We start from the raw sequence: 22,324 nt of genomic DNA on the forward strand, positions 1-22,324 counted from the left end.
ACTGAGGGCCAATTTTCAATGCTAGTTAGGAGCAGACAGGCACCTAGCTGGGTTTTCAAAAGCACCTGAAATCAGTGGAAGTTGGGCACCTAGACAATACTGAAAATCTCGCCAGGCTTTTATCTATCTACATCTCTAGGTGCCTAAATACCTTTAAAAATCTGGTCCAGTGTCCTCATTGCAACCCCGGATGCCATAAGCTAAAGCAATCTTTAGGAAGATAAGCCCCTATCGATGGCCTCCTGTGTGGAGTTGTGAGACTACTACATTCTCCTATTGCTAGGTCCCCGCTCCTCAAAACTGCTATTTTCTCTTACTTGGTTGCACTGGCTAGATCACAGCCTCCTTATTGAGGTGTTAATAATTTGTGTATCTTAGCGATAGTACAGTTTTCTCAATTTTTCACATTTTGATGGTTTATTTCTAAAATGATGTATGTGTTTTAAAGAAAGTTAGTCTCTTTCTGCCTAAGTGAGAGCCATTTGGGTTTTTTTTTCCCCACCTTGTTAATTGCGGTAAGCTCAGTGGGATCCCTATGTAGAATTATCAGATGTCATCAAAAAGACAGAAGAAAGTATTTAGCCCTGGGGTGTTTTTTTTTTAATTACAGTCTTTACAGAGAGAAACTGGCAGTCTTTACGTCACTGTTCACAGCTTTCCAATTTAAACTCAGAGTTGTGAAAATGTGGATGCTTTGAAAATATGAACTGTGAACACTGGGAAGTTGTGTGCTAGAGAAACAGGTAGGGATTTGCAATCTTGTTCAAATGCAAAGGTTACAGACTGTGGTTAAAAGATTAATCCTGTAATAATCATCTTTTCCTGTAATTATGACAGCAGGAGTAGCTACAGTGGCGCTAGTCAAGGTTCCGTAGTGGTTTCCATTGTACCGCCCTACTTTTCTTTTGTTTGTAAGTTTCTGGACGTTTATATTTCATACAGGTTTTAGAGTAACAGCCGTGTTAGTCTGTATTCGCAAAAAAGAAAAGGAGTACTTGTGGCACGTTAGAGAATAACAAATTTATTTGAGCATAAATTTTCGTGAGCTACAGCTCATACAGTTTTCCAGACTTGGCATCTGTCTAAAGTTGAATTTCATTTGAGCAAAAATGGTATTGTTGGTTTTGTGCATGAGAGTTGGGGGGGAACCCACTTCCATTTCTGGTGACTTCTTTTTAACAGTTTTACAGCGGGAGTTTGAAAGGTGAAGTTTGGGACACAAATAGCCCTCGCTGAGGAGCATTGTCCCACAGGGAATTGGGTTTCATTTGTCTGAATTATTATCTTTAGAAAATCTCCTATAACTGAGCTTGTGTGAATTATTTTGTTGCTAAGTTCATAAAGTTCATGATTGAGGAAGGATTCGCCCATAGAGAAAACTTTGGTAAATGTGCAGCAACTAAATCAAGGCCTTCAATGGGTGAGTTGAAGGAAAACACTTAGGTTAATTTAGCTATGTAGTGAAATCTCTAAGAATGGCAGGGGCTCTGCCTGAAGGTTTTGTGATGTGATTGAGGCAGGGCTTCTGGATACTTGATAAGGAGCCTGTGCCTCATTCTTTGCAGGCCTCCTAAGACTAAAAGAGGATAAGGAGGTATACGAGAGCCCCATTCAGATGTGCCTTGTGAGTAAAGTACATTTGCCACCTGCAGAGCTCTAACAGTTTGAGGGAGAGAAACTTTCTTGAATACCTCTTGACTTGTGCAGGAGTGTCTCTTACTGATAGAGACCTTCAAAATTTGCCAGCTCTTGCAATTTCATCCTGAATCTTGTGATATTTGGTGTTTTTTCTTAAGGTCCCAAGTTCTGGAGTCATCTGAGACTTTGAGAATCTCAATCAGTTTCCTTTTTTATTTTCTTTTTTAAAAAGTTAGTGTCTAGTTCTCTTGCTTGTGGAAAATAACTTGAAAATGTAGATCTTAAAGGCTCAAGAATCAGAAGGGAGATCTACAAAACTCAAAATATATCATTTAAAAATTTCATGATTTTTAAGGCAATTTTGTGGTTCTTTTTGATTCAGAATTTTTGAATACTTGAAGTTGGCAATACTGTAGAGGAAACCCCACCTGCAGCACGTTTTATGAGCTCTTTGGCTGAGGAAGGTGTTGGGTTTAATTACCTTATTTCCCTAGCCATCTTTTACCCATGGTTCAGATAACCAGACCTTTTGTTTCAGATCATTTTAGTGAGTTTTGTTTCTTTTTTAAAAGCAGTAGTATCAATTAGCGTCCCTATCTGAAATTAGTACGGATCAGTGTCTCTAGGTCCTGATTCAGCAAGGTGGTTAAACATATTAACACTCTCATTAAAGTTGTTGGGACTGCACACATGCTTAAATACCTTGCTGAATCAAGGCCCTAGTTAATAGTATGGGCAGAAGCTATGTTAATGAGAAGATATAATGCTACTATGACAATACCTGTGTTATTTCTACGGGCAATGCACAATATATACTGGATGATTCAGGATGCCTGAGCAAATCAGACTGAGCTGATTACTGTGGTAATTAATACAAGCTGCTGCACCATCTCTTGACAAATCTGAGGCCTGAGTGTCTAATACACACTGCAAGGTGGGCATTTACATTCTGTGCCAAATTTGGCTATTTGTCAGCCACACATTTGGGCCTAATTACTAGTTAATTTTCCCTAGCTAGTGTAGGTATTTTTTATCAGCGTGTGAAATCTAGAATAATTTAAACCTTCTGCAAATGAGCTAATTGTAATTTGAGTTTTCCTACCTAGGTGAGAGTAATAGTTCATCAGCTCTTAATTAGATGGGACTTTTTCAAGGAGCAGTTTCCAGTTTATGACAGAAAGATATACATCTTGTTTCTCTTGTAGTGAACAGAAAAAGCAGCCTTACTTTGAATTGACAAATCGGTCTGCATTTGTTGTTGTTTTCCTCTTTGTGATGAATGGCAAGTTGCCATTTAATACCAGGATCACTTATCAACTTGTGCAGCGAACATCAGTTGCCTCAAAAAGAACACTGATTATACAAGAAGGAGAGCTTGAATGCAGTCTTATTAAATTGTAAATGGATCCTTGAAATTTTACATTAAAAACACTTTAAGCTTACAGAGCATCTTCTAAATTCCAGTGGTTTTACAAGCATCAATTCAACGCCACAACCTCTCTGTGGGTGAAATGTAAATATTAGCCCGCCCATTTTACAGTCAGCAAAACTAACAGAACACAAAAGTTACATAAGTTGCCGAAAACCACACTGAGTTAGTTGCAAAGCCAAGAATAGAAGCCAGAACACCTTACTCTCAGTACCATACATTAGCCACTAGACCATAATCCCTCCCTAAGGCCTCTTCTACTCTGGAGAATTTTTTTCATGCTAAATAACATCAGTTGTCCCTACCATACTGAGCCTCTATGCAGACATTTGTTACAAACATTGTCAAGGTGTGTGTGCTTTAGACCATTTGTTAGATCTGCTGCAAGCAACTCTAAATAATGATTGACTTCTTCACTTCGGCTGGTGTAGATGAGAAGCGCTAGCATGTTGTAAGTAGTCCTGTTAGTGCTGTCCCACAGTGCACAAGCCACTGGGTGAAATCTTCCAGAAACCACTGTTATGCCAGAGCTTCTGTTATAGGTTACTGGGAGCAATGCACTTTACTGCTTCGTGTAGACATAGCAGGGTGGATAAATGGAAGTGAAGTGGAATTACCAGTATGGAAGTTCATGTCCATTATGCACAGGCCAATACTAATATTTTAATTGCTCACAGTGGAACAGTCAGTGTGGTCAAGGCCTTTCAGTGAAATGAAAACTTTAATACCTCCATTAACAGCCATCAGGTCACTTGCAGGATGCAGAATCAGTGATAACTTTATGACAACAGAGATAAAATCATCATTTGCTATCATTGAAGGTCTAGCAATAATAAAATTATTAAAGGGCAAACTTACAGAATAAACATAGGGTTGCCAATTTTGGTTGGACGTATTACTTGAGGTTTCATCACATGACATAATTTTTCATTAAAGATTCATCTTTAATTCCTGGAGTCTCCAGGACAATCATGGAGGGTTGGCAACCCTAATTATAAACAACTTTCAGAGACTCACAAGGTGTGAGATAGTAGACCCAGGTCTGCCCAGCCTGCCTTCAGGAGTGATAACTTCCCTCCATCAGCCTCTCTTGTGGTAAGGGCAAACAAAGGAGAAATTAAGATCTTTCAGCAGGAGATTGCCACAAGAAGAAGAAAGTAGCTGAATTGTTATTCATCTTGCTAAGCAATTCAAGGTGAGTGTATTTGATAAACTATGTGTTAGGACAACCAGCTCTTAAAGCACTTTCACTACTCATTAAAATGAGATCTTCAGCTAAGCACTTGCTAATGGGATCAGCATCTGATTTTTCTCCATGTCAAGGACCCTCCATTACAAGGCAGTTTTACAGATGCCTTGGATGACTGCAAGGGCTCTTTAGCAGCATGTTGGCTGCACGCATGCATTGAGAGGATATCTTTCAAGAAAGGAATAGATTTTAATCTGGTGAGATGAACCAGGGTATAAAATTAATAATTTTTTTTAAAAAAGAGGCCTCTGGTGCTACTGCAGTTTATATATTAAATGATGATAATAGCCTGGAGTTATTTTGCCTTCCTCTGTAGCCTGGGTCATGGGCCACTTGTAGGTTTAAACTAGTATAACCGGTAGAGTCTCTGTAACTCAAAGTCTTTAAATCATGATTCAAGGACTTAACTCAGCCAGAAGTTAGGGGTGTATTACAGGAGCAGATGGGTGAGGTTCTGTGGCCTGCCATGTGCAGGAAGTCAGACTAGATAATCATTACAGTCCCTTCTTAAAGTCCATGAGTCTCATAGTCTCTAGAAAGAACGAGGAGTACTTGTTGCACCTTAGAAACTAACAAATTTATTTGAGCCTAAGCTTTTGTGGGCTAAAGACCACTTCATCAGATGCATGCCTTGGAAAATACAGTAGGAAGATAGATAGCTAGATAGATATATACATGAAAAAATGGGGGTTGCCATATAGTTGCCATATAGTCTCTAGAGAAATTTAGGTCATATAATAAAGGCTGGAAATTTTAAGTAGTTGCCACTGATTTGAGAGTGATTCTGTTTTGGGTGCCCAGCTTGAGACATTAAGGCTTGTTTTTCAGATGTGCCGAGTACCCCAGTTTAAGTCAGTGGGAGCTGCGGATGCTTAGTGCCTCAGGATAAAATCAGGCTTTGAGTGTCTCACGTGGTGTCCCCAGGCAGTGAGTCACTCACAGTCAGTAGCCAGGTTTTAAAATGTGGCTGCTAATAAATATTTGAACATGACTGACAGACTCTGCTGAGGCAAAGCCAAACATTAGAGTGGGCAGATAGTTTAATTTCCTGGGAATGTCCCAGTTTTGCATGAGTGTCACAGGCAATTACATTGAAATGGTGTTGCTTTCCAGTTTCAGTATCACTGGCTGGCTAGCTACTGCCCTGCTATCAATCCCCAGACCCATCTGTGTCTGATCTTAGTCTTGGCACAGCACTGCCCCAGTGAATTGTTGTAGGACTTGTCCCGAAAAGGAGCTTCTGACACCCCACGGTACCTAGTCTTGTGGGTTTTGGAGCTCTGCAAAATCCACTATATGCATTTCACTGTGTGGCACAGATACAAGCTGAGCTCCAAGTTTATTTTTAAAAAGGGAAAGGAGCACCAGGACTCAAAAGAGAATGAGATGGAGAGTGCACCAACACAGCCTGGGAGAGCACTTGGTGGGCAAGGGAAAGAATTAAGACCATTTGCAGTGATCCCCATAACAAGCAATTTCATCTCAAACTTAGAGCTGCCTTCTCCCACTACTCCTTCAGAGAGACCTCCTCTCCAGATGCTGAAACCTTTCTGCACCAACCACCCATGACAATATTTTTTTAAAAAGGGAAGTATTTAAAACATCTGCCCTCCCTATCGAGAGTTTTGATATCTCGAGTGCTGATAGACAGAGCTGTCTAGTGAACAGAGCACAAGATTATAACCCAGAAATGCCTGAGTTTTCATCCTATCTACACCGCTCACTTTATGTGATCTTGAGCAGGTCACACCCTCTCTGCCTCACTTTCCCCATTTGTAACATGGGGATGTTGATACATATTTCCTTACCTCACAGGGGCTCGGGATGCTAAATTCATAATGTTTGTGATGTTCTCAGGTACTATGGTGATGAGAGTGGTAGAGTGAGATTAAATACCTCCCTCAGACAGCGCCAGCCAACACCAGCACATGCCTTAGCACTCTTATTCCTTCGCCTTCATAAACTTGATTTCTCCCATCAGATGCACAGGTGAGATTTAGCACTTGTTATCTGAGGGCAGAATAGAAGTAGCAGACTGTAGCAGTCAGGATCAGAACTTGGAACTTCATTGGCCCCAGTCTTGTTCTCTCCCCCACTAGACACGCTGCTGCTCAGAACTCCAGTTATTTAAATCTTGGGAAGAGAGACCAGATATTTTTAAAAAACGTTCTCCCTGATTTCCTATAGCAGAACTGTCAACTTCTGGCTTTTTATCTCCACACACTCTCCTGTGCCCCGTATTTCTTTCACAGGTAGTTATTTCTAGCCAGTGCTAAGGTGCCCATTAGTCAACTACACTTCGGAAGCCTAATTACCAGAGCCCCTGAGTTCTCTGGACTTGGCAATATTTCTTCCTGTCAAAGCTACTGCACACAGAACACTAATGAATACAGGATGACCAGTGACCTCTGCGTGTGTACGTTCCACCAGGGGGTTGGATTACTTTGTTAATCCACAGTTCTACAGTTGTAGGTCCCTCCTTATAAATGACTTGTGCCACATATATACTCAATTTGCACATTCTTTAGAGAGAGAAATCTCTGACTGCAGTTCTCAGTTACCCATCCATCCTCATAGGTCGCAGAATACACTCATCAAACGACATGACCTGAAACACAACAGGAACACTTGTTAGGTAGAGAGTAGAAGCAGAAAACAAGCAGAGAGGAAGGATAGATAGGAAAGCATCCTAATCACTCAGGTACCACTTCTGTACCAAAGAGAAACTTTAAACATTAAAGTCACATGGAGAGGATCAGCTAGCAGTTATGTTTTGTGTAGTGACAGGAAGAGTGGGAAATATCACCAGCTGGTTAAAGTCAAGTACCATCCTGAACAAGTGCACTCTGTGACAAGTAAGGGCTCCGTCCCATTCAGGCACATCGGTACACATCACCATGCTGTGTGTGACTTGAACATGCTATATTGTACAAGGATCTTGTTAGGGCTCCCAAGACAAGCAGTGTCCAGCCTGGACAGTAGCTGGATGAATGGGAGACTTCTAGGGGGAAAACAAGGTGGTGTTGACAATTCAGGAGGTGGGAATCTTCCTTCTAGTAACCTCTCAATCACTGCTCTGGCATGGTTCTAGGAGGAGATGGTTGGTTGTGGAGGTTCAATCTTTTGAATAAAATGCAAAATTGAGGTCTGGAAATGAGAAGGGTGGTATCTCGGGTGCCCCACTCATATTCCTAAAGGAATATTTGCAGTACTCCATTTATCTACATTTTCCTATTGCCTGAACTGGATATAGTCTTCATTTTCTGTTTCTGGAGTGTCCTGGTGCCATTTAATGGCATTTAAAGACCCCTGCACTGAGACAGGACCAAGTAACCCTCCTAGACCATGCCTAACAGGTGTTAGTCTAACCCAATGGTCTCCAACCTTTTTATGCCCAAGATTACTTTTTGAATTTAAGAGATCTACCCTGCCCCTTCCCTGAGGCGCTGCCCCACTCACTCACTCCACACACCCACCCCCTTTGCTTGCTCTCCCCCACCCTTACTCACCTTCACCGGTGGCTGGGGCAGGGGGTTGGGGTTCGGGAGGGGGTGAGGGCCCTGGGCTGGGCCCAGGGGTTTGCAGTGTGGGAGGGGGCTCTGAGCTGAGCCTGGGGCAGTGGGGTTGGGTGCAGTAGGGGGTAAGGAGTGCAAGCTCTTGGAAGGGGTCAGGGCTGGAGCAGGATGTTTGATTGCAGGAGGGGGCTCAAGGGAGGCTTGGGGTGCTGGCTTTGGGAGGGGGCTCAGGACTTGGGCAGGGGTTGGGGTGCAGGAGGGAGTTTGGGGTGCTAACCTAATTAATGGCAGTAATTTTTTTAAAGAGATCTTTTAGTTTTTTTAATCATTAACATCATATTCTTTTTTCTCCTTAATGGATTAAAAATTCGTGAGATTGATGGTGGCTGAGATCCATTACCAAATCTTACTAGATTCATGTGTTTATAAAATGCCCTACTTCCAGTTTTGCCTATTTACCTGACAACTGTTAGGATTGTCTATCTTTACTAACTTAATTTAAATGTGCAACCCTGCTTTCTGTGCATTAGTGAAAAAATAATATAATTTTTAAAAATCTTCTGGAAGTGAATGAGAGTTTATGCAATAGTTTACTTCCTGAGGGTCAAATGCTGGTGGCTTTACTCACTTGGTAGTCCCACTGAAGTCAACATTAAAGTTACTGCTCAGGTGAGCATGTGCTTAAATGGTTTGCTAATATGGAAGGGATTATTCATGTGCTTAAAGTTAAATCCTAGTTTAAGCATCTTGCTGTTTGGGGCCTTAATATTTAGTATCCTACAAATTCTTTGAAAGAAAACACTATCTCAGCTTTAACAGTAGAAGCATTGTGGCAATATGGGTTGAAAGAAATATAAAATTTGTTGTCATTTGTTATTAATGCGATCACGGATAATACAAAGTTAATTTGCGGCTTTTATCAAATACAAATGTTTTATACTGTATCAAGTACTTGTCTTGCATCTCTCAAACTCTGAGCAAGCATTCAGGTTTCAAGAATTGTTTGGACAATTTTGTGTGTGTGTGTTAATTCTGGTGCAGTCTCTGAAACGGGATTGTTAACTTGTGCATACGAGTTCTTGTCACGCAGTAGCAGCACCGAAGAGAAGCTTTTAGCATCTTCAATCCTGACAGCCCTTTGTCAGATTGATTTAACAGTGATTTTTATACATTACCCAGAAAAATTAAAGAAGCAGAAGTAGGAGTACTGAATTTTCATTTTGCTGTAACCATTCATTATTGCAGAAGAACTTCTGCAGGCTGAGTATGGGCACTTCCATGTGGATCCCCTTGCCATTAACTTCTGCCCTGGCTGTATTGGTTGCTTTGCTTGGCCAGGTATTAACCAAGGAGCAATGTGACTCTGAAAGCTTAGTAGCAGAACACTGCACTCTGCACAGCAGATTTTTAGGAACATATCCAGAGCTTGCACTTGATGTTGTTTTTAGATTTTGGTAGAGGGAAGGAGCAAGGTGGCAGCAGACCACTCTTGCATGCTGGTTGTGGTGCATACCCTGCTCTGTCCTTTTAACAACAGCTCAAGACCTAAAATTATGGGTGGAAGAGGAGTTCACTCAAAAGATAAGAGGAAAGGCTGCCCTTGGCTCCTTTTTTCTCAGCCTCCTGAGTGGTGCAACCAAATAGGTGTCTTTATAGATTCATAGATACTAAGGTAAGAAGGGACCATTATGATCATCTCGTCTGACCTCCTGCACAGTGCAGGCCACAGAATCTCACCCACCCACAGGCCTGTTAGAAATTTCTAGTTCCCTGTTGATCTGTCACCCTCCTCTTTTCCCTCTTTTTGCAGGTTATTTCCAGGATTTGTTGAACAAGTCAGAGAAAGCCCTCTATGACACTTTTCCTAGCATGTACGGAGAGCTGTACAGCCAGAACATCAAGCTCTTCAAGGACTTGTACAGTGAGCTACGGCGCTATTACCGGGGCTCCAACATCAACCTGGAAGAGGCCCTCAACGAGTTCTGGACACGCCTGCTGGAGCGCCTCTTCAAGCTGATGAATCCCCAGTACCACATCACTGACGAGTACCTGGACTGCATGGTGAAACACTCTGAGCAGCACAAACCCTTTGGAGAAATTCCGAGGGACCTGAAGCTGAAGGCGACGAGAGCTTTCATCGCAGTGCGCTCCTATGTACAGGGGCTTAGCATGGGCAGTGATGTTGTCAGAAAGGTCTCTCAGGTAGGTCCATGAGACAAATCTTCTCTGTATCCACCCCGGCATCCTTCCCCACCTAACATTTCCAGGACCCTATTTCCTGCTGATGAGTATTGGATTGTTGTGCTGTTTTTTCTTAAATCTTCATCGTTAGTAGGCAGGCAGACTTGTTGATAATAAACATCCTTTACTTGTATAAACAATTGCCTGAGGGTCATCTGCCACATAGTAAACTGGGGCTGTTATAAACACTGACAAAGTAGGAGAATGGAGGTGCAACTCCCCACAAACCAGACTTTACATCAGTTTAACCTATGTGACATGCTGCCGGGAAAACTTTAGTCATCCAGATTGTATAGTTGTTGGGTTGCTTGTATATATTCCCCGGACTTTCCTGGCAAGGATATTGCCATGCCTTTACATCACGTGTTATTTTCCTCCTTGGTGGTGATATGATATAAAGCATGGAAAACTGACTTGCAAAGAACATGCTGGGAATGCATGCAAGAGGTGCATGTCAGTGGGGAGGTGATTCTTATGTCCGTATCTATAGCAGTGTGTATTTATACAGTGTATGTACAGAGAGGGCTAGTTTCTAAAGTGCATTGGGGACTTTGGGGAGGGAGAGTGCTCTATACATGTAAATTAATGCTATTGAATGTGACATTTTTGTAGGATAAAATTGTATGCATCCTCTGGTACAAGAGGAACCTTTCAGAGCAGGAGGGAGCCTATCATACTTGCACAAGGTATTCAGGTTTTTTACAGAGGTAGCGTGATGTAGTTGTTCCATGATCTACAGATGAAAACTGGAAAATCCATTTTATAAAATTACTTGCATACTTCATGTGAAGATGGAAATTGGCAGGATACGGATCAGGGTGCGACTAAACTATGAATGCAAAAATTGAAATACCAATTAATTTCCTGGAAAGAAAATGCTTGGAAGAGGATAGCATTATTTGCTACAGTGAGTCCAGACTTAGATCTCAGAGAGACAGGTTAATATGTTAACAGTGACAAATCCTTTAATTTATCAATGCGTTACTATAAAACTGCTCAGCTACACAAAAGCCTTTGCACATCTTATTAACATCACACTCTCATGGCACTTACAGCAGATATAAGAGGAAAATGGTATACATTGAGAATAAAAACGAGACAGAAGTAAAATATTTTTTCATAAATCCTTTGATGCTGAGAGTTTCAGCTTCATGCACCCGAATCTAACTTTAGCTCTGGTTAGATGGGTCTGAGGGGATAAGGTGAGTGGCTGACAAGTTTTTTTTTCCTTTTCCTTTTCCTTGTCCCTGGAGTTGCCCCGTTCTCTTTTCCTTGCATAAACGCAGCCACAGCTGTTCATAAACTGATTCATTTTCAGCACCAGTGGTTTTTGAAATGGAATATCATTTTGTGTTATGTTGATGTATATCGGTTTTTACACACTCTCATATGTACAGTGTGGATTTTAAACTCTGAGTGTTTGATTCCACTGCCATGCTTCTAAGTTCTCTTAATCATTTCAGCAGCATTTTATCAAACAAGGTACAATTAAACTGTGTGAAAAATGATCATCTTTCTGATCAGCTGATAAAACTATGAACTTCTGAAGAAGGTAGCACTGCCTCTTCCTTCTCTCTGTTCCTTCTCCAGATGCAAATTCCTTCAACCTGGATGATTTGTCCTTCAAAACTAAACTCATCAAATCCACTGTTTTTTTAAAATATGGTTATTATTTTATAAACAGCATCCATGTGAAACTTCTAAAACTGGTCCGGTTTGCCGAACAGCTCAAAAACCTCAGCAAATTCAGCCCAGTTCAGTTTATAATTAAACCCACAGATTTCACCTGTTTGTTCAGGAATTTTCTGCATAGTTCTAGTAGTGCCACTGAAGGACAGGCAGGTGGAGACTGGACTGCTGACATGTAAATTTTGCTTTACAAATAATCTTGATATTCAGTAGGTATGTAGAGAACATAGGGCCTGGTTCACCACTGCTTTTCACCTAGCATGGGCACTTACACTGTGTTCAGCTGATGTAAAATGCACTCTCTTTGCACAGGAGTAAATGACTGCATAAGGGATAAAGCAGTGGAGAATCTGGCCCGTTGAACTGTACATAATTATCAATATTTTTGTCAGAGCATTGATGTGATTCTTTTTAATAGCTTGCTGACAGGGTGCAAATTTAACCTGAAAATTATTTGATCTTTTCAATTTATTCCCAATTCCAGGTGATCTGTTGGATTCCCCCATTAACCAAAAATAAAGAGGAGTTCAGATTATTGTCTTTTTAATCTGAATTTTTAATCCCATTTAATCTGAACAGGTTTTTCAACTGGAATTTTAATTTGACAAATGTTTTATGTTGCTTTGTTTTTATGATGATAGGGATTTTGCTAGGAATAAGGTTGAGAATAAAAACCTTTTCAGCCAGGAACTTTTTTAAAAAATAATGTTTGAACTGAAATTTCATGCTTGGTCTCAAACCAGTTGTGGATGTTTTGCTCAAAAACTTTATGGAAAACCCACTGGACCAGTTTGAGATAGACAAGTATAAACTAGGGCTATCAACAAATCGCAATTAACTCATGTGATTAACTAAAAAAAATTAATTGCTATTAATCTCTGTTTAATCACATTGTTAAACAATAGACTACCATTTGAAATTTATTAAATATTTTTGGATATTTTTCTACATTTTCAAATATGTTGATTTCAGTTACAACAAAGAATACAATGTGTACACTGCTCACTTTATATTATTATTTTTGCTTACAAATATTTGCACTGTAAAAATGATAAATAAAAGAAACAGTATTTTTCAAGTCACCTCATACAAGTACTGTAGAACAATCCCTTTATCATGAAAGTGCAACTTAGAAATGTAGATTTTTTTTTGTTACATAACTGCACTCAAAAAACAAAACAATGCAAAACTTTAGCACCTACAAATCCATTCCATCCTACTTCTCATTCAGCCAATTGCTAAGACAAACAAGTTTATTTACATTTATAGGAGAAAATGCTGCCTGCTTCTTATTTACAATGTCACCAGAAAGTGAGAACAGGCGTTCGCCTGGGACTTTTGTAGCTGGCATTGCAAGGTATTTACATGCCAGATATCCTAAACATTTATATGCCCCTTCATGCTTTGGCCACCATTCCAGAGGACATGCTTCCATGCTGATGACACTCATTTAAAAAAAATGCATTAATTACATTTATGACTGAACTCCTTGGGGGGAGAATTGTATGTCTCCGGCTCTATTTTACCTGCATTCTGCTATATATTTCATGTTACAATAGTCTCGGATGATGACTCCGCACATGTTGTTTATGTGAAGGTACCAATGTGAAATTTCTTAAGATAGCTACAGCACTCAACCCAAGGTTTCAGAATCTGAAGTGCCTTCCAAAATCTGAGAGGGATGAGGAGGGGAGCATGCTTTCAGAAGTCTTAAAAAAGCAACACTCTGATGCGGAACTATAGAATCCAAACCTCCGAAAAAGAAAATCAACCTTCTGCTGGTGGCATCTGACTCTCATGATGAAAACAAACATGCGTCAGTCCACACTGCTTTGGATTGTTATTGAGCAGAACCCGTAATCAGCATGGATGTTATAATTGAAATCAATATATTTGAAAATGTAGAAAACATCAAAAATATTTAAATAAATGGTATTCTATTATTGTTTAACAGTTCAATTAATCACAGATAATTTTTTAATCACTTAACAGCCCTAGTATACACTAATATTTTTTGTATTTTTCAGAAATTGTTTTGACTTTTTTGTACTCAAAACAACAAAAGCTGCTGATTTCTGTTAAACTGAAGTCTTATCATGTGGCTAGTCCTCTGAATAATCATTTAAGTTTGAAAAATAATTGTTAAAGAGCAGTGATGTTATAAGTGACAATAAATGTATTCTAAGTGTGCACAGTGCATAGTTTTCCTCAGTAAGGTGAACGTTTAATTAGGTGATCAGTAAACACAGTGAATAGTAATAGTAGAAAGTTTATTTGTATGTATTCTTTGAGCTGGCAGCCTCTTTTGGCCTCTGATTTGCAAGCTGCTGCACACTAGTGGACCTGGCCCCACCGGAAATTCATTGCAAGATGGAGCCCTTAGAACGAGATCCCTCTCTGATCTTCTTGGTTTTGACCTGTTTTGTCTGCTCTTGCAGTACCAGTATATATCATCTTTGTAGCCTTCATCCTCATTACAGCTGTTACAGTGCCTTCTCTTAAAATGCAGTGCAAACAACGCTGGGGAAAGCGTAGTGCTTTTCAGACTGGACTCTCCGAGGAGCTTCGTAATGGGGAGGGGAGAGAGAGAGACAGTCTCTGACTGCACAACAGGCCAGGATTCTGTAATTTCTAAAGACAGCTGCCTCCCCACTTTGCCAAAGTTGCATTTCTTGTCTTGCCACCGGCTGCCAAACTTCATATCCGCCCACACTTCAGCCAATTCATGTGCCTTTGTCTCCCAGCAGGCTCTGTGTGCAGCCACTCTAGCTGTGATTGAAAGGTACCTGGGCAGGTACAGCTGGGATGCAAGTGGAATAGAAGCTGCCTGCTTGGAGCAGGAACTGCACATACCAGTGGAGATAGGAAGTCTGCTGGGAGCAAGTAGCCTGTCAGAAAATGGCATAACCGTTAGTTCTCCTTACAGTCACTATAAATCACACTTGGTTTTAAGGAATAATCTCTGAGACAAACGTTGAACCATAGCAATGGGATCTGAAGCTTTTCATTCCTCGGTTATTGGTACAAACATGGCTCCATCTTGATAGTGATAGAAAACTTACCTGTTCAGCGGCTTCTGTAAAATGATTTTGGAAGTCTCAGTCCATTGGCCAGTGGACCAGGTGTGCATGCAACATGCACAGTGGATACGCTTGTTAGCAGTGTCAGCAGATAGATGAAGGGCTGAACAGAAGTGAAGATTGGTAGTCCTCTTTCAGAGCTAGTGCATATTAATGTGCAGTGTGGAGAAGCTTTGCACTCCTGCTTCCAGCTTTATATCTGGCCTGCGGCTAGAGAATTTGATTCTGCCCGACTGTCAGCCAGGCACCCTTCACTATAACTCCCCTCCTTTATTGTAAGATAGGGTTTGTACAATATGAGAGAGGTCCCACTTACCACTATTATGGCATTACAAGTATTTGAAAGCCTGGATGGTAGATTGCATGCCAGTGAAAGGGAGAAGAAATATCTCAATTCTATCTAAGATTCTTTTCTTTCATTCTTTCATTATGGGGTTGGCAACTGCCCCAAAATAGCATTTGCTGTGACTCAGAGAGCTTCATTTGAACAGGTGGAAGTCTTGTGTTTGGAAGATTTAGGCAGAGGCTGCCAGTTGCCGCTCAGAGGCACAACACTTGTTCCTAGTGCTTGCCATTCTTGGCCTGATGATGCAAGGGAATGGGGAAATGAATTAAAAACAAATCACAGTATTGAAAAATAATGTCGATAATATGGGGAAAAGGAAGCATAATTAGAAAGTTAGATTTAAACAAGTAAAAGATAAACAGCTGTATGAAAAAGTGTAGAAACTAACAGCAGAGATACACAATGTGAGGAACAGGTACGGGATTATGTTCCAGGGCGGGATTATGTTTGTTATTTGTGTTATGGTAGTGCCTAGGAACTTCAGTCAAAGAATAGGGGCCATTGGGCTAGGTGCTTTGCAGACAGGTAACAGAAAAGACATTCTTTCCCTCAGAGAGCTCGCAGTCTGCGTGTCAGACAGGGTGCAAGCATCCCTGTAGATGAAGTAGGATTGGGGAATAGTGTTTGGTGTCCAGAGTGGCAGGCTTGCCTCTTTAGCTTGCATGTTGCCTGTAACCATAAAAATTATCAGTGAAGATGATTACTTCATTGAGCATTGGGTGGCATTGTTGCTCTCACATTATAACATCCAAGAGAGGTCAAAATTTCATTTCCTTTGCATTGGCTGTTCTCGTATCTTGGTGTAGGATTCTTGATAACCTCACTTTTGAGCCAGGTAGAAATACCATCATTTTTTGTTTGTATGGAGGTATCAATTAGAGGCCAGGGCCCCATTATGCTAGGTGCTATAGGAATATAAAACAAAGACCAGTAAGAAACCAGAACAGGTTCTCTCACTACGGGATCTCTTCTCTATAACCAGCAGCATACACCTGGTCTGAGCATTGTGTCATAGCTTTGACTTGACTTTTGCGTAGGCCCCTCCTCACTGAGGTAGGTTTCTCTCCTAGTGCAGTTTTTCTATTTTCACTGTAAAGCCATCATTGTGCCATTTAGATCTGTTAATACATTGCTGTGAAACATTGTTTAAGAAATAAACCCAAGCCGCCAGCTTACATCTGCAAACCCAGAGTTCTTGTGTACCATTTCCCAATGCGCCAGCTGCCTCAAATGAGCCAGCCGTTTCTTGGAGCTGTGCTGGCAAAACCAAATGTGCTGGCTGGCTGACCAGACTGCTGTGCAGCTGCTTGTTGCTTTAAATAAGTTTAAATGTAGCCACACAGGCACATCTGTGATTAGGTTCAAACTTATCTGTTACCACTCGAGAAAGAGAACTTGGAGTTACCGGGTATAGTTCTATGAAAACTTCCGCTCAGTTCACAGCAGTAGTCAAAAAGGGTTAAAGTATTGTTAAGAACTATTAGGAAAGGGATAGAAAATAAGACAGAAAATATTATAATGCCATTATATAAATCCATGATAGCCCACACCTTGAATACTGTGTTCAGTTCTGGTCACCCCATCTCAAAAAGAGGATATAGTGGAACAAGGAAAGCTTCAGAGAAGGGCAACAAAGATGATCAAAGGTATGGAACAACTTCAGTACAAGGAGAAACTAAAAAGATTAGGGCTGTTTATCTTAGAAAAGAAATGGCTAAAGGGGGACATGACAGAGGTTTATAAAATCATGAACGGTGTAGAAAAAATGGAAAGAAGTGTTATTTACCCTGCAAAAACCAGGGATTATGCAATGAAATGAATAGGCTGCAGGTTTAACACAAACAAGAGGGAGTAGTTTTACACACAATGCACATTTAACCTGTGGAACTCATTGCCAAGGGATGTTGTGAAGGCAAAAAGTGGATTTAAAAATATGGGTTTAAAAAAGAACTAGATAAGTTTATGGAAGATAGGCCCATCAGTGGCTATTAGCCAGCATAGTCAGGGATGCAACCCCATGCTCATAGCAACCCTAAACCTCTGATTGTCAGAAGCTGGAAAGGGAAGACAGGGATGGATCACTCCAGCTGCCCTGTTCTGAATGCTCTCCTGCAACTCTGGTACTGGCCACTGTCAGATACAGGATAATGGGCTAGATGGACCATCAGTCTGATCCCATATGGCCATTTTTATGAGCGTAAAACATGAGTACAGGCTGCACTGTTGTTCTGCCCCAAGGCTGCCTATTGCATAAAGATTCCAGCAGTATTAGAGCCCTTTTGTAATCTCTCCCATCAAAAACTCCTCACCCCCCTCTTTAAAAGCTGGTGTTTCACTTTCAAGAACAACCTAGGTGAAATTTTCCACAAACATTCAGGAGGATACAGTATCTATATAACATGGCAGCAAGTGACATTTCATTTCTCTGTGGCCTCTCTTGCAGATCCCAGCACATAAAGCCCATGCTGTTCTATTGTATTTATCTGTTGGTATTTAAAGGCAGGACTTGAATGGTTTGTATGTTCTGGAGGATGATTAGCTCTCAAGGATCGGAACCACCTCCATGACATCACCTCCATTCCAGGTCATGGCACATGGCCCTCATGGGGTCTGGGTTCCTCAGGTGGACAGGCAGAGGATGGTAGTGAGATATAAAAGGTGCTTCATCTCATCAGCAATGGGAACATTGTGCAAAAAGTTTATGCCAAGCTTTATTATTTCATATGCTACGACTCCTCACTGTGCTGTGGAAACTCCCCACCATGTGGATGTTTGGCAAAGCTAAACCAAGACTGCATTCAAGGTGATGATATGTCTGCACATACACAGGAGAGCTACACGGGATTGTCCTTGGAGAGTGGATGGTGGTAGCAGGCCAACCACATCAGGGAAAGTGCCGGCTGCTTTATCCCCACCCTCTAGAAATGAGCTGCAGGATTCGGGTGGTTCTTTGCTTGCTATTTCACAATACTGTTGGTATTCTCTTGCCAGACACATGCCAGGAATTAGCTGTTCTGTGGAGTTTGTATTTTTTTGACAAATTCAAACAGGATTGGTTGGGGTGGGTTTACATTTCCACCCACTCCACACTGTTTTTTCATCCTATGTTTTTTATGTCTCTTTTTTCACATATATTAATTTAGATGGTAAACACATAAGGATAAGAAACTGCGAGTTTTTTAACAGGCAAAATAGCATACACACCAGTAGCGCCGATAAATAATACAAATATCGTAGACAAACATGAACGTATGTCTCACGTCTTCCCCTGATGGTAGGAAGTAAATGAGTCTCTTTTTCGAAAGATCTGAAATTGCACAGCTGGAGCTAACTGCATCAGATTAATAGGAAATAATAGAGAAATGCAAATGTTACATGGTTAAGTGGATTTGATTATCTGTTCCTTTTGTAGGAAGAGGTGGAATCAACAGAACTATACTCTTAAACATGGAAAGGTGGAGGAAGCCGATTGGCTGAAGTGATGGGGAGATGGAGCCAGTGGTCTCCAGATGTCTGGAAAGTTAGTTCAAATTGAAACTCATTAAGGGCCTTTTCAAAATGATGATCGTGGTTCCTAGCCAACTTGCTACTGGGAACTGAACTTGTGATTCATTCTGCTCTATTTTAATGTCATTTAAAATAAAACCCAGTTGCTTTGTTGTACTGAACAGCATGGTGACTGGTCTGTGTTCTTTTCCTGAGCCAATATGAGTCTTAATGCTGTAGTGTGATTACTCCTAATAATAATTCAGCCTTTTTAACTTTAACCTGGTGGCTTTGGGATTTTTTTTTCAAAGTTCTGGTGCAGGGAACAAGCTTGACAGCAGTAGATACCAATGTCCTGTCTCTGTCCACAAAATAGGTATTGCCTGGGCTGCGGCAATGCAGGTCTCCGACACTGCTGATGGAACTCAACATCACGATTGTCTGGAACATTGCTATGGGGTTCTGCTTAGTTTCTGATCTTTGAAAGATGTTTTGAAAATACAGTTCACGACTTTTCAGTCTCTTGACTATGTGCTGGATAATGCTTACAGCTCACTCACAATGTTCTCATGGGCTCATTACCACCTGTTTGTGTGAAGAAGATGCAAAATGATGACTCAAATGATTACACAGAGCAGCAGACTTTAAAAGGATCCTATTTGTGTGAGCCTGGCAGCTGTTTCTTCTAGAATTTTAATCTGAAAGGGTGGAAACTTTGGCTCGTTTAATGCACACCAAGCTGCTAATTACTGAATGGAAAGACTGGCATAGACTTGTACAAAGCAATGGCTGACAGTGTGCCTTCACAAGCTGGCCACTTATTCACTTTGTGAGCTTGGACTTGTCACTTTATGGCCTCATTTTTAAAGGCAGAGAATACCCTCAGTTCCCACTCATTTTAATGGGCGATTGGGTACTCATTATCTTTGGGCAGAGATAAGTAGCCTGACTTTCAGTTTCCCCATCTGTATAATCTGTATAATCCCCATCTGTATCATGGTACACAGCCCCTTTTGTAAAGTGCTTTGAGATCCTCAGATGAAGAGCACTAGGTAAATACTAAGTGGTGTTGTTATAATGAAGCTGCCACCGTGGTAATTTCCATGTTTCAGTATCTCCAAACATGTGATTGGTCACCTCCCTGGTGGAAAGATGAACATGTGTCTGCTCTCCCCAAGTTTAGGGTATCAGGGTGTCAAGAAAGTGGAAGAGACTTTCTAACTTTTAACAAAGTCCCCAGTCTATCCATTCATTGTCCAAGGTGCTCAGCAGCTCTCCCCAGGGCCTGTTTTTGCAGTTGCTGTTCCTGCCCCTGACAACCTTGTTCTAACTGTACAGTTCAGACAGTTGGATTGTGAGTAATCAGAGTGGGTCTATCTGAACACCAGCCTGTATTCTTCACCATTTCCTGGTTCACCCAGCCAGACGCAGTGATTGATTGAAAAGCTTACCTCCTTTCTCTGAAACATTGCCCCTGCGTGTGTTTTCCATGACTCGGAACCCCCCACCGCCCACTCCTTAATGCTGTGTCACCACTTGTAACAGCTGCCTTATGGGTGCAAAGAATTAAGTAGAGATGGACATAGTGCTAATAAGAGGCACTGTTATTGCACAGATGTGCCAGTCTCTTGATATACAGTAGCCAACTTACCTTTGCATTAGTGAACCTTGGTGCCTCCTGTTCTCTGACTGTGGCACACAATAGTTTAGTCTCCTGAGGCCTGTAACCTTTTAGTCTGATTCTGATGTTGGCTTGGTGTGAAGATTGTCCTAAGAGTAGATGATCAGGTGGTCCCTTCTGGCCTTAAATGCAATGACTTTGCCACATCTGGGATGTCCTCTTGACAAATGGGCATTACTTTAAAGTAGGGGGCTTTTAGTGGAGAGGTTGCTGATGTACAGACACTGGCCCCTTATTTGAAGTCAATGGCCTTCTCGTGAGTTAAAAAAAAATCTGTTCAAAAAATTGTGCTGCCCAGGAGTCATGGTAAAACCTTAGTTCCACTGTAGAGTCGCCTAGGTACAGGTGCTAATAGCCTTCTCTGTCCCTATCTAAAATAGGGTCACATTAGTAATCCAGAATGTAAGTGTGCATGTGATCTAGAGAGTATCCCTTGAAGCCCATAGCTCCCCATCTTTCAAAGTGGGGCTTTATTTTCAAATCCAGGCATGAGTCCATTGGCTGTGCTGGTGCTGGTCTAGGCTGAATTGGTCTTTCAGAAGTCGGTAGCCCTTCTTGGAGAAGTTGGCAAGGAAAAGAAAATTCAACTAATATGAGGCTGTTAGTAAAGAAATATTGTTAATTACATTTGCTATATCTATAGGTATTTCTATTCACACCACCCTTCTGGAGATAAGGGGAGCAGAACAATTCATTATGGATGTCTTTGTGTGTGCATGTACGCTCCTCAGATCCATGTTGCTTCTCTGAGGACAATGCTGGCAAAGTAACCTGAGAGCTGTAGGTATCTGGCATACGCGCAATGAGTCTGGTCTTGCTGCAAGAATGTGATAAAGCTTTTAGAATGCTATTGATGGTGCTGTTTAGTGAAAATCTCTCCTTTCTGACCATCTTTCATCTACCCTTTGGAGGGGACAAACACTGACAAAAGAGAGCTACTCCAGGCATGCCAGACAGAGCTTTGCTACTTCTCTTTCTTTTTTAGAGAGGACAACAAAAGGAAGAGCACTTTGAGAAGTAGGATATCACTATCAGGACTGTGCCCCTAAAGATACAGGTCAATCCCAACAATGTAGGAAATTAGCAGAAGATCACTCTGCTCCTGCTCAAGGCTGATTTTAGGATTTTGAGGCACCTTAGTGAGGGGGGGACAAAGTCACTTGAACCTTTTTTTAATCTTTTCTTTCCCTCCTTTTCTCCCCACATGCTCACAAGACTAGGTAGAGATAAGACAGTGAAATAGTCACTTAGTGAATTGTGAGTTCTCTCTCACATGTGGGTGTCCCCTGAGAATCACGTTCCTCTCCTCAGTCACAAGTTCCATGGGATATTAAAGACCAGTTCTGCTTCTACTCCACTGGTATCTCCCTCACTTTGGGCCTGATCCTGCTCCCCTTTGAGTCTGTGGGAAAACTCAAGGTTAGCTCAAAGGGAGCAGGCTTGAGCCCTGGCTGTGAGGAGACTGCTTTCCTGTCAGCCTCAAGGACAGAATGTGAAGCCAGATAGAAAAAACAGCCTGGGCTACTGCTTCTGCTTCAGGTAGCAGCGCAGTGCTGTCCTGGCCCCATCTATTAAGTGGTGCAGTAAGTCCTCTCTCTGAGGATGATACATGCTGTGGTGCAGGACTTTAGCTGCTGTCAATAGTGTAGCTCCAATAGTGTTGTCATATAGCGTGTAGAATGAAAACTGTAGGTCATAGATACAGCAAAGTGAGGTAAGTCTGGAGGAAGTCAGTAGTCCATTATAAATAGCAAAATAATGAAGTTTTAAGGTCAGATCCCATGAAAAGTATGGTTTCGTTTAGCAGAGTTCCAGTAAGAGCAGCCGTATGAAATAGTGAAGGGCAAGAAGGCATCTGTCTGTGGAGGCTTGCTCTGGCCAGAAGTCAATGGAGCTAAGTACCAGTTAAGGATCTGGCCAAATATCTGTAGTGTAGCCTACATTTGCCATCAGCCAAACAAATTGTCCTC

The 22,324-nt window shown here is 41.4% G+C and overlaps 1 protein-coding gene across 1 annotated transcript in view; it reads left to right on the forward strand.

The window, feature by feature from the left end:
- Positions 1–22,324, forward strand: part of GPC1 (glypican 1) — a 367,159-nt gene that overhangs the window by 286,799 nt on the left and 58,036 nt on the right. The window contains exon 3 of the mRNA XM_038416638.2: positions 9,642–10,033. Within this exon, the coding sequence (XP_038272566.1) occupies positions 9,642–10,033 (392 nt within the window). The remainder of the gene's footprint in view (positions 1–9,641; positions 10,034–22,324) is intronic.

This window comes from Dermochelys coriacea, chromosome 9, assembly GCF_009764565.3.
Source record: "Dermochelys coriacea isolate rDerCor1 chromosome 9, rDerCor1.pri.v4, whole genome shotgun sequence".
Taxonomy (NCBI): domain Eukaryota; kingdom Metazoa; phylum Chordata; order Testudines; family Dermochelyidae; genus Dermochelys; species Dermochelys coriacea.